At 40.9% G+C, this 12,939-nt stretch overlaps 1 protein-coding gene across 2 annotated transcripts; it reads left to right on the forward strand.

The window, feature by feature from the left end:
- Positions 1-785: 785 nt before the first annotated feature.
- Positions 786-10,983, forward strand: abhd17ab (abhydrolase domain containing 17A, depalmitoylase b). Of its 2 annotated transcripts, none has more exons than XM_034146666.1 (5): positions 786-1,531; positions 2,373-2,737; positions 4,212-4,406; positions 5,503-5,682; positions 8,660-10,983. In XM_034146666.1, exons 2-5 carry the CDS (start codon positions 2,379-2,381, stop codon positions 8,883-8,885), a joined length of 960 nt encoding a protein of 319 aa, XP_034002557.1. In that variant the 5' UTR covers positions 786-1,531; positions 2,373-2,378; the 3' UTR covers positions 8,886-10,983. The 2 variants fall into 2 exon arrangements, with proteins under 2 accessions (XP_034002557.1, XP_034002558.1); XM_034146667.1 differs by having other exon boundaries at positions 2,378-2,737.
- The last annotated feature ends 1,956 nt before the right edge of the window (positions 10,984-12,939 follow it).

Below are 12,939 nucleotides of genomic sequence, written 5' to 3' on the forward strand. Positions count from 1 at the left end.
GGGTGGTCTACATAAAACAAGTTTAAAGGCTTACATATGCAGTTCCCTCTAATAGGTTATAGCGGTGCTGCTTGTGCCAGCCAAGCTTCTTTAGGTGTGTGTGTGTGTGTGTGTGTGTGTGTGTGTGTGTGTGTGTGTGTGTGTGTGTGTGTGTGTGTGTGTGTGTGTGTGTGTGGTCATTTATTCCTATCAGTTATTAATTTATTACAGTTGCCTAGCCACAATTTCATGGTGATGCATCTTGTGAACAAACAATAACAGTAATAAATCATTGTTATTCATTCATTATTATAGTCACCAATACTAATAACTTATTGGTTTTGTTTTTTTACGGATTGCGGTTTTGCTTGTGACCGTGTATAGTGGGACTTTTGTACTAAAGTCTGTTTGTTTTGAGGTGTATGCCTTGAATTTATAGAGCTCCTTTAAAGAGTGAGTGGCTCAAGAGTTATTGGTTCTTTGTGGGTTTTTTTGTATCTAAGGCTGTTGTTTAGACATGTGTTTTCTCATAAACATGTTTTATTGGGATGTCTGTTCTTGATGCAGCAATGTCTCACAATTACACAGAAAATCCCATGGAACAATAACATAACCTAATTCTGATGATTCACAAGCACGTCAGTCACAATGGGTACTATGCTTTTTATCTTTCTTTCTCTTCAAAGGTGCAAATGAACAATTTAGTTCAAATAAGTCATTTTTACAACATTGTCCAGCACATTGATAACAAGTTTCCCTTAATTGTCCAATGGAAACTCCTGACGTCACTTCCGGTCAGCTGTCGCTTCCGGATGCGGTGAAACGGCAGAAGAAGGAAAACACCGCACGTAGCTTCTTGGATTAATTTAAATGACAAGACGCCATCCATAAATTCAGAGGAGACACAAGCACCGGCCAGAATGGATTCTTACAGACCGAAACTCTCGTCGGAAACGGTGTTTTAACGATGTTTTCACGTCTAAATGTCCTCGAATAAGCGTTGTGTTTTTTTACTCGGTAGCCGTGTTTGTGTCTTGTTGCTAGCTTAAACAGCCGTAGCGTTAGCGAAGACAAACAGCTTCTCTGTCCTGTAAAAGAACACTTGCTGTTATTCTTGAGAGTTATATTTCTCTTGTGTGCAGGGAAAAGTCGAGCTGTGTGTGTTTTTAGTCCTTGAAAAGCTTCCAGGATTAGTTGTAGTCACTCTGAAAGGCGAATAGGAAACTGTCGCTCGTCCTTACTGGCAAAAACAAGTAGAAAAGTTATATTTTTTGTAACTAATATATCCACGGCACGTTTGGGAAACACTGTATTTGGATTCATTCGTTAACATCTCAACAAGTGGACACAATGGGTGTGATCTGGACTTCAGTCACCAGTAAAACAACCCAGCAGATACTTTGTAAATAACACTTCCCTGTCAGCTGGCAGACTACTGTATTGCTGTGTGTCAGAGCACTTTACAGTATCCTGTGTTTGCGTTTCTCTGAAGTGGAGGACACCTTCCTTTTATTTTTGACTTTAACGCACTCTAAGATCTTCAGATCAACAGGTAGGTGTACTGTTGTTGTCATATTACATGTCTGTTTGGGGAGATGGCCTGTAGGGCTGGATCTAATAATTATCTTAGCTTATCTTTAAACTATTCGCTCAAAATATGTGTAAATGATTTGTCATAATTATTATTGTTTATCAGAGGAGTCACACTTTGCTTATTTACGTACACAAGATCCAAAAAGTATTCAGTTTAAGAGCTAAGAAACCTAAACCGTTAAGTTAATTGACAACAAAATTATTAAAAAAAACCTCTCTTTGATACTTGTTGTTGTATATTTTCAAGCAAAAATGTACGTCTTCAAGCTAAAATGTACATCTTCAAGCAAAAATGCTCAAACTTAATTGATTTCAGCCTTTTTATTGTGATGGTTTGCTGCTTTCCTTTGTCTGATGTGATGGAAGACATAATGTTTCTAAGTATTATAGTCTTTGTCAAACAACAAAGCAATACAAAATAGTCACTTCTGAAACTCTTTTATATTTAATTGTACTATTTTCTGGCTTTTTACTCAAATAATCAAGGCGCTAATCTGCAGATTTATCAAAAATGAAGTAATGGTAGAGGTCTTTTTTTATTTATAAATATAATTAAGCTGTAAACAGCAAATGTTAAATATTATTACCTTACTATCATAAAATTGATTAATATATTGTCAATATAGCCCATGGTCATATGGTGCTATTTTTTCAAGCACTTTTAATCATTACATTGACCGATCATCGTTGTTGCCACACTTGGACTGAATGGTTGCATAGTAATGAGTATCTCATTGTGTTTACACTAGAACGATGTGTTTTCATTAGCACAGTAATCCTCTTGTCTTCATCCGGCACAGTGAAGGATGAACGGCCTGTCTCTCAGCGAGCTCTGCTGCCTGTTCTGCTGCCCACCCTGCCCCGGCCGCATTGCAGCCAAGCTGGCCTTCCTGCCCCCTGAGGCCACCTACGCCTTCCTGCCGGACCCCGAGACAGGTCCAGCAGCACCGGGGGTCGCAGGTACCCCCAGCCTGCGGCCGAGGAGCGGGGCGACAGTGGCTGGAGGCGGAGGGGCTGTAGAGGGGAAATGGAAGCTCCACCTGACTGAGCGAGCAGAGTTCCAGTACTCACAGAGAGAGATGGACATGACGGAGGTGTTCCTCACTCGATCCAGCAGGGGGAACAAAGTCGGCTGCATGTACATCCGCTGTGCTCCTAATGCCAGGTGAGACTTCCAAGGTTTACCTACCTTTTAGTCATGGTAGTATTTAGGTGATAGCTTGTGTGACCTTACTTTTTCCTTCTATGACAGTGTGTCACACTTCCTTTAAAATAGTTTCCATACAATACTTCCTTGTCAGTGTTTCCCCTCATCTCCATATCTACTTCCTTTCTACTTGTCCCTCTCTGTTGACTCAGCTGACTCAACAATTGTCTCATCCTGCTTTTCCATAGGCCATTGCCGACGTTTAAAAAAAAAAAAAAAAATTCTTGAGAAATCATGCTATTTTCATATTTTATGGGCTGTAAATATCTAGAAATGTGAATGTTGTGGTGACTCACAGTTTATTACAATGATCATTATTTTATAAAGAGTTACTCTCAGTGACATGATATCAGTTTCAGTGAGTCACAGAATACATATTTCCTGCTATCTGACTGTCTCTTGTAGGCTTGTGTTACTGCATTTATTGGCACATAGGTACATAGTTATGAGTGATTAAATCATTTAGCAGAACAAGTTTTATTTTATATGCCAAGTTATTTGTAAAGGTATTTACCTCCAGCTTTTAGCCCAGCCTGCTGCAGTTTGCTGCTGCTGATTAATTTACTAAATCAATTAAAAAGACATGGACAGGCTTGTGTTACAGTCTCTTGTATTAATGTCTATCTAGTATTACACAATGAATCCAAACCAGACCTCATATGGCAGAGTCATTGTTCTGCCACGTTCTGAGTGGAAAGGCCACGAGCAAAGCCACAGGCTGTATGGGTTCATAAACAAAACCACTCAGCGTGTAGAAAAGGATCAGATTTCTCAAGAGAACACAACATGCATCATGAATAAAAGGCGAGGGCCAGAATACCCAGCTTTTATAGTAGATACCCAGATTCTCAGGTTGTAAAATGTCTAGAAGTAAGAGTCATTTGACAAGAGCAGTGAACCAATCCTTAAACATTTATCACTTTTAGACAATGACGTGTTGGCACCGAGTCCTAGTAACGCTGCTGTGTTCATCCTAGCAACAGGTTGCCTATGGTTTGATTCAGTGTAGAGTTACCAGGCTGGAGTTGTGATGGAGAAATGTGAGAACCTGGTTTGTTTTGATTGACAGTTTGTTGGTGTCTGTTTTGTTAGAACAGATAAACAAAAAAAGAAGCGAAATCAGGCTGAAAATAAATTTGGCCATCTAATAATATACCATGTAAAATCTATGTTTGGGAAAACACTGCACTGGTTTCAGACGGAGGGGGAAAAGGGGTGCTGCAGCACAGGCAGAATGAGAAAAATAAAGAGCTTTTTGAAGCATGTAAACATGTCACAGTAGAGGCACAAAATACCAATTTGAAAAGTATAGGTAGGTAAGGACCACAACATTTGTTTTTGCCAAAGACTACTATATTTCTAACTTCAAATAAAGTTGTTGTCAGGTATTGTGGGCCCATCTACTAACCTGTCCTTCATGTGTATCTTCCAGATTTACAGTGCTCTTCTCCCACGGTAACGCGGTGGACCTGGGCCAGATGAGCAGCTTCTACATCGGCCTCGGCACTCGCATCAACTGCAACATCTTTTCCTACGACTACTCAGGCTACGGTGTGAGCACTGGGAAGCCCTCTGAGAAGAACCTCTACGCAGACATCGATGCTGCCTGGCACGCCCTGCGCACACGGTATGTTATAATTGGCCCATATGTGTCCTTCAAAGGATGATTTATTATACAGTGTCTTGTTTAGGGGCGCATAAATTAAATTTGGAGCAAAACAAACCATGTTGCATATATGTTTAGATTTTCATAGGGATACTCCTGTTGTACGCCCTAAAAAAAGCAAGAAGGGGTCATACAATTAAGACGGGGAAAAAGGGAACTAACAGATTAAGATGTGAAGAAGGGCTGAGTCAAGGTGGCAGAGGTTGTGATCAGGCAAAGCTGCGATGAAGAGAGTGGAGCACAGTGTGGACAGATACCGTGGGAATAAAAGAGTGAGACGGATGGATGAAGGGAGGGGAGGCTGGCGGCAGAGATGTCTCTCAAGGACGATGCGATGTGATAAAGTGTCTCATTAGTGAAAGCAGAGCTGCCTTAATGCGGCTGAAGCCCGAGGAGGAAGCGACACCACGGAGCGTTGAGTAAGGGCTAGAGTAAGGTGAGTTTGCATTTAGGTGTTGCTGTAACTCTTTACGAAGTCATTTTCTGTATTGTTGTAAAATATTTTTTTGGTTTTCCCTTGTATTCTTTTAGTCATCTTATGGCATCGTGAGAGTTTAGGTTGGTGTCAGTGGTATGGGCGGTTGCCACAGGACTTTGCGGGCAAATGTAAAAATATGTTGTTAACGTATGTAAAGGTGATTTAATTGATTTAAAAGCTAAAACTTTACAAAAAACAAAAGAACTCATCCAACTGTGAAGTGGCTAAACATTAACTTCTCTGAAGCTACCTGAGATGAGGTGAGGGTGTCCGACAGATATTTTCCAAAAAGCACGCAAAGAGATGTTATGTAAAGCCAAAGAATATTTAAATAAACAATAAACTCTTGTGGACTTTCCAAGAAATAAAATGCAAATCCGAATGTAACCTCACCTGCTCAAACCATCTACTCTACTAAAAAATTGACTATGTTCGATGAAAAGCAATACATATTTCTAAATGGTGCTACTGTATATAGTATCTCTCACTGCTGTACTTACTGTATGTACGTGGGTGCATTGAATGACTTTCATTAGCCTGCACTATAATGTGTTCTGTGTATCTTTTGGTCTTCACCAGGTATGGCATCTGCCCAGAGAACATCATCCTGTACGGCCAGAGCATTGGAACAGTCCCCACTGTGGACCTGGCGTCCCGGTATGAGTGTGCTGCCGTGGTTCTGCACTCCCCTCTCACATCTGGCATGAGAGTGGCCTTCCCCGACACGAAGAAAACGTACTGCTTCGACGCGTTCCCCAAGTGAGTCTCTGCTGCGTGTCACTTTTTTAACCAATCTCTCTAGATCGGGCCCAAATCTAACTGCATGTTATAAATAAGTTGACACATTTGTTATATGGCCTTAAATTAACTAAAATATACTGACATTTTCCCTAGAAAATCTCTCCGAGTCTTTATGTTCGCCTCTTTCTCTTTTGCTGTCTCATAAATCCTTAAATAAGGTGTTCATGTTATATGATACACACATATAGATTACGCAGACTATTTTGCTGCCAGTTGGCATTTCCACATAATTACAGGTCCTCCAATAGGAACGTGTAATTGCTACTTGCTCTTGTGAAAGTGTTTCTCTTCCAAAACAAACATCTGCGCTGAGAGAACACCTCCTGTGCTTTTGGATCGCATTGTAGGGCTGTACTCTCACTTCAGTAAGGCGGTGGACTTTAGATATATTTTATTTTCATATTTGAGTATGCCATCCAGACTCTGTATTATTTCAGAGAACTGTGAAATCTGGCAGTGTTGGTCTCACGGATTTCTTTCACCTTGGTCTAAAAGTGACCTTGCATCAGTGCAGTCTTAGTTTATGTTTAACTTTTAACAACAGTGTAGGATTTGCAAGCTTTTACTTCCAAGCAATAAAGTCTTTTCACACATCTTTTCAACCTAATTGAGAGTGAATGGCAGTTTACAGTTTTAACTTAGATATCAAAGTCAACTTTATTGTCAATCTTTCAGTTTGTGTGTACAGACAGAGAGATCAAAATACCATTTCCCACAATCCCGAATATAAAACAAATGTATATACAAATATTTGTGCAAATATGTATCTATTATATATGAGCGGTGGTGGCGAAGTCGATAGGGAGTTGGCTTGGCAACTGGAAGGTCACCAGTTCAAGTCCCGGCAAGGCCAAGTGCTACCGAGGTGTCCCTGAGCAAGGCACCGTTCCCTACACTGCTCCCCAGGCAGCCATGAGTTGATGGGTTGCCATGGAAGGCAACCCATCTAGGAGAAGGACACTCTGAACTAAAAACCAGGACTGAGAGGAGTGAAATCTGGCAGTGTTGGTCTCACGGATTTCTTTCACCTTGGTCTAAAAGTGACCTTGCATCAGTGCAGTCTTAGTTTATGTTTAACTTTTAACAACAGTGTAGGATTTGCAAGCTTTTACTTCCAAGCAATAAAGTATTTTCACACATCTTTTCAACCTAATTGAGTGAATGGCAGTTTACAGTTTTAACTTAGATATCAAAGTCAACTTTGATCCTGTCCTTAATCAGCATAGTAAAGCCAACCATGAAGAACAAAGTCATCCCAAATCCTATACGGAGAACCGGGATGACTGGAAGCGACGATGGAGGGCTCGTCTGAGGACGACCTAGAGAGATATACAGATATCCGTGCAGTGCTTTATTAAAAAAAAAATGAACATTTTGATAATTATAAGGAGTTAATGTGAAACTATAATTTAAGACTTAGAACCCTGGTTCTGAAATCTGAAGAGATTTGTGGGTGTCCACTGAACGTGTTGTAGCTGTGTTTTTATTTTTAAATGTTGGCCACTGATCAAATTGCATTAGCCGGACAGTTAGAGTGCCAATTAAAGCTTTCGTTAGTGAAGCTCCCTCCCGTCTGTTCTTGTTGTCACTTTAGTTTTAGTGGCTGAGGCTGACGGAGGTCAATGGCAGCCAACGCCAGTCTTAACACAGAGTCTAGTGTGTGTGTGTGTGTGTGTGTGTGTGTGTGTGTGTGTGTGTGTGTGTGTGTGTGTGTGTGTGTGTGTGTGTGTGTGTGTGTGTGTGTGTGTGTAGTGTGTGTGTGTGTGTGTGTGTGTGTGTGGTGTGTGTTGTGTGTGTGTGTGTGTTGTGTGTGATGTGTGTGTGTGTGTGTGTGTGTGTGTGTGTGTGTGTGTGTGTGTGTGTGTGTGTGTGTGTGTGTGTGGTGTGTGTGGTGTGGTGTGTGTGTGTGTGTGTGTGTGTGCTGTGTTGTGTGTGTGTGTGTGTGTGTGTGTGTGTGTGTGTGTGTGTGTGAGTGTGTGTGTGTGTGTGGTGACTGTGTATCTGTGTGTGTGTGTGTGTTTGTGTGTGTGTTGTGTGTGTGTGTGTGTGGTGTGTGTGATGTGTGTGTGTGTGTGGGTGTGGGTGTGGGTGTGTGTGTGTGTGTGTGTTGTGGGTGTTGTGTGTGTGTGTCTTTTTTCTACAGGTTTATGTCAAAATAAATAGCTTTATTTCCATGGGATGAGTTAATTATTCATTTAAAGATTTAATATTTCAACACTTACTATTTTGCAGAACCTTCAGGTTCTTATATCTTGTATCACCCAACAAATATTTAAATGTTTCTTATTAAAAAATGCCAAGGCTCATGTTTGTCTATTGGACTTCAATCAGGAGAGCCAGTTTTGATGTAAGAATACATATTTATTGCAGAGATACACAAATGAATGTTTTGGTGATTTTGGCGATTAGGCCCCGTTGTGCAGGAAGTATCATTCGGGGGGGTAGAACCGATCCGATGAAACCCCCCTGGGGTTTAGACACTGGTGGTGGTGAATGGATAGTTGGGGTCGGTCTGAAGAGGAGGGGCTTAGCTTGACCCTCGATTCAGAGGGACAGGAGGTGAAAAGGGGGTGGAGGAGGGTTGCGTAGACTCACCTGAAATGACAGCTGTCGGAGGGGAGAGCAGATTTAAAAGGTTTGGCAGAGAGCTATGATAGGCTCTTGGGAATAGAGCAAAGTGATTGGTTAAGCTGGACAGTGATGCCCCCGATCACTTATTGAGAGGAGAGAGAGTAGTTACATGGGAATAGTAAATGAAGAGTAAAGAAGGTCTTCCTGGTTGAACTTACGCTGAGCTTCATTAGACACATAGGTCAAAACTGTGTTTAATAGACGGGCAGGTTTATTATTTATTTATGGGGTGGCGAATGAATATGGTAACTACTTTCTTTAAAATCGTTCTTATTATCTTATTCTCTGTTTTCCATCTTTTTAGCATTGAAAAAGTGTCCAAAATCACGTCCCCGGTGCTCATCATCCACGGGACGGAGGACGAGGTCATCGACTTCTCCCACGGCCTGGCTCTGTTCGAGCGCTGCCCCAAAGCGGTGGAGCCTCTGTGGGTGGAGGGGGCGGGACACAACGACATCGAGCTGTACAGCCAGTATCTGGAGCGCCTGCGCCGCTTCATCGGACAGGAGCTGGCAGCACAGCACCCCTGAACCCCCCCCCCCCCCCACCCCACCCCACCCCTACACCACCATCAACGTCATCTTTACCATTTCACTGTGTCCAAGATGGAGGCGTGTCCAGCAGTCATCAAAACGACCCTCAGTTTAGCACGGCTTCCAGGGGGGGGCCGTGCTTCACAAACTTAATTTTTCTAGGGCACAGTTCGCCTGTCATGGAGCATGGTTTGATACGACATGGAGATAAGACGTGAGATCATCAACATCAGAAGTGTGTGAGTGTGAAAGACTTGACCACAAAGCGCATTTCGTCGGTTTGTACAGCTGCCGTGTGTTAGCAGGCAGACGATATATTCCTATACTGTGCAATAAAAGGGACAGTGTCTACAGGAAAATGATTTAACAGAACAACAAAGTGATGAGTAGAACAATGACGTGGTGGTCCACGTGGGAAATGTTCATCATTTTTCCAGACCACTCAAAGAGTTTGTGTGTAGTTTTATTTTTTGCTGATAAGTTAAATAGGTTATGGTGAATGACGGGAAACACTAAAGAACACTTTTGAAAGTTGTTGGGACTATCTTTTTCTGTTTTCTAATCACCTATATGATTAGCTAACACGTTTGTAACTAAGCTCTCCACAGTTTGTATTAGTAACCCTGTTCAATCTAATGCAATCCAATATAGAGCCCTTTTTAGATCCTGTTTAAAAGGGTTGATTTAACTATAGTGTCATTTTTTGGTTATGGGTTGTGTTGCGTTGGACTGCATTATATTAAGCGGTGTTTCTAATATCCCACCGCCTCATGTATGTTCTGTGTGTAGAGATTTGACTTTCATTTTGTTTTTCATTGTATAGAACATTTTCTGCATTTTTTGCTCAGGTAAACCTTCTTTGAGACATTAGGGTCAGTGTGTGTTCTACTTTTATTTTTGTTTATTACGCAGCCGGCTGAATCTCCTTAGATCTTTAAAGCAAAGAAAAGATCCTTTATTTTAACTAAGTAATGAAGCAAACTAAGATCCCAACACAGAGGTTTCTAAAAGACTAAGCTGTGAGATGTAAAATGTTCCATCATGTCTTCTCTGCACCACATCTTTATCCCAGTATCAGAGTGGGTTGTGTTTCAGGAGCGTATCAAAGCATCTGAACGCCATCTTTTCCTTTCCAGGGACAATTTAAAAAGTGAAAGAAAACTCCCTTTTTATGAATTTAGTTCGATGATATTCTCATTTTAATTACTTATGAGCTCCACATTCTGATGAAAAATAAATAAATGACCACTCTTATACAGATAAGCACAGGAACAGATGTTTTATTTCACAATGAAATGCAGCAATATGATTATTTAATTTGGCGTATACAGCTTGAACAGAATTTACAAAGAGCGTAAAAGCAGACGTTTTCGTTCGTTAACGTTTTGGCACATTTATTGTCCAACATGATAAGATAATCCCCTTTTTGCTGCTTGTTCATATTCACTGCACTTCATTGTTGCAAAATGTCTTTGCTCTCTTACTAATGTTCTGTTTTACAAGCAGGCATAAAGCATTCATCTTTATAAAAGGTGCAACACTCAGCAAGCAACAGACCGCTAAGGTAACATTTGAATATATTACAAATGCAATGAATGGTTACACATGTAAAAGGGTAAATGTGTTTTTTCTAACTGGCTGATTGTCATGAACCTTAGACAGGAGTGTTGCACCTCTGAGCTGAAAGCCAAGATTATGACTATTTTTCTATGTTTAAGTCAGGATTTCGTTTTTTTTGTGTATGTATAAACCAAAGTGTATCTTTGTTTCAAGCTTTACCCGATGTACCGGCTGTTTATGTTAATATCTTCGTAACCAAAGGCAAATATGTTCAACACTTATTTCTTCTATTAACTTTTATTTATCTTTGTGGTTGGGCTGATTTTCTTTCCACTACACGTTACATTTGGGTACAATTTAATGCCACCATTTGTTATATTGATAAATAAAATAAAAATGTCTCATATCATACTAGTTTTAAATATTCAGCAACAAGGTTGAAAACATAAGTTACCATGTTGTGGGTGTTGTGTTTTTTTCCAAGCTGTTTATAATTTATCATTTGTGAAAGAGTACAAATAAACAATACAGCGAAGATGTGAGTTTGGGTATCTTTAAAACATTTGAGATGGAGAACAATGATCGGGAGCTTCAAGCAGACCAATTATAAGCTTTTGTTTGAAATGAAAACTGTCTTTTATCAAACCTTGGTATCGTTTTTATTATTCATAATGAGTTTTTAGTTTTTGAAGCTCTTGAAATATTTTCCCAAGAATTGAAGAGAGTTAAGAAGATAATAAAATGGGCCCTATAATGCTTTTTGGGGGGGTTTCCCTTTCCTGTAGTGAGTTATATAGGTTTGTGTGCATGTAAATGGTCTGCAAAGGTTAAAATCCCAACGTTCTCTCCCACACCCTCGCCCCTGCTTGAAATGCCTCCAATGGACTCCTTTGTTTACTCCCGCGATATAGTGACATCACTGTATCACACTCATACTTATATTGCTAGCGTGTCCAGCTTATTGCTTGTCATTGACTAAGGGGCGGGACATCTCCAAGCGGTTGACCAATCGCAACAGAGCCGGCCAGCTAACCAATCAGAGCAGACTGGGCTCTGGTTTCAGACAGAGGGTGAAAAGAAGTGCTGCAGCACAGGCAGTATGAGAAAAATAAAGAGCTTTTTGAACATTAAAGCAAGTAAACATGTCACAGTAGAGACACAACTTACAAATATGAACCTGAAAAATCAGCATATCACATCTAGGTTTCATTTGACAATAATGATGTGCTCTAAGCTGCTAGAATCCAGCCTTTTATCCTGATGTGAAGGTTGAATCTGTCTTATTCAGTCCCTGATTTCCCACTCACGGCAGTCCTGGCACTGGATGAATAATGACCTGCGTGTAGTGAGAGGCCTCACAGCGCTGCATGAGACCCATCCAAGAAGGCTCGGGTGAATAATTGGCTGATGAGCAAATAAGTCTTTAATTACCTGGCGTGTGGCTTTTTTCCCTTTTCTGCAGAGTTTTGTGTTTTGGGATGGGCTTGTTATCATCGGTGCCAAAGAAGGTTCAAATGTTTTAATTAAACGGGTACCAGAGGACTCGGGTCTGTCCCTGCCTGCCACCATGATGAGTGGTGGGGGGAAGAGGACAGATGGACGATAAGCTGCGCTCTCCCTCCTCCCTCTGAACGCTGCCAGATCTTTTTCAATGGACCGCATAAACAATCTGGTGTCCCACTCACATGCTCTTACGGATTAAAAGCAGCTGCAGCTCTCATCCCTCTGCGTAAGGCAACATTAGTGCAACCTGACCTACCGCATCAAACACCACCACCACTCGGATGCACTTTCACTGTCTCTCACACAGACACCCTTTCATGTTCACATGCATCAAAGGATTATAGATGATATTCTTAGTACTCCTAAAAGATGAATTGTGAATCAGCTCTGAAGCCTTTCAATGTTCTCCACTTGAAGATTGTATGGGGGTTAGACCACCTGGGAGATGCAACCCCCACTAGGGGTCGCCACTGCCTCACAAGGGGTCGCAAAGGCAAAACAAGTTGGCTTAATCTCAGGATTTCATTATATTCTTTAAGAAAACTAATTGTAATAGTTCAAGTTGTTGAACTGAGTTTTGTCACTACCCAGAGATAATGCTACCCAGCAGGACCGTTTTTCTTTGCCTCCCCAACTACCTTATTATTTGGTCTCTAAGTCACTAACTGATATAGTCTAAAACAGACACTCCCAACCTTTTTCCTTAACTGCGTACTTATCTAATAGCCATTTTCTTTAATTGTAATCCAAATTGAACACCTTTGAATAATTTCATTTAGTTTTCTTCATGCATCGAGTTGATGCAAACGTCTTAGTTCTGCATTACTGTTTAAAGGGGACCTATCATGCAAAATGCACTTTTGTACGTCTTTTATACATGAATATGTGTCCCCGGTGTTCCAGGGAACTCACCAAGTGTCAGAAAACACAACCCTCTCTATTTTCCTCCATACCCAAATCTCTAAAAAAGGGGCTGCAACGGATCTGA

This window comes from Trematomus bernacchii, unplaced genomic scaffold, assembly GCF_902827165.1.
Source record: "Trematomus bernacchii unplaced genomic scaffold, fTreBer1.1, whole genome shotgun sequence".
NCBI classification, from domain to species: Eukaryota; Metazoa; Chordata; class Actinopteri; order Perciformes; family Nototheniidae; genus Trematomus; species Trematomus bernacchii.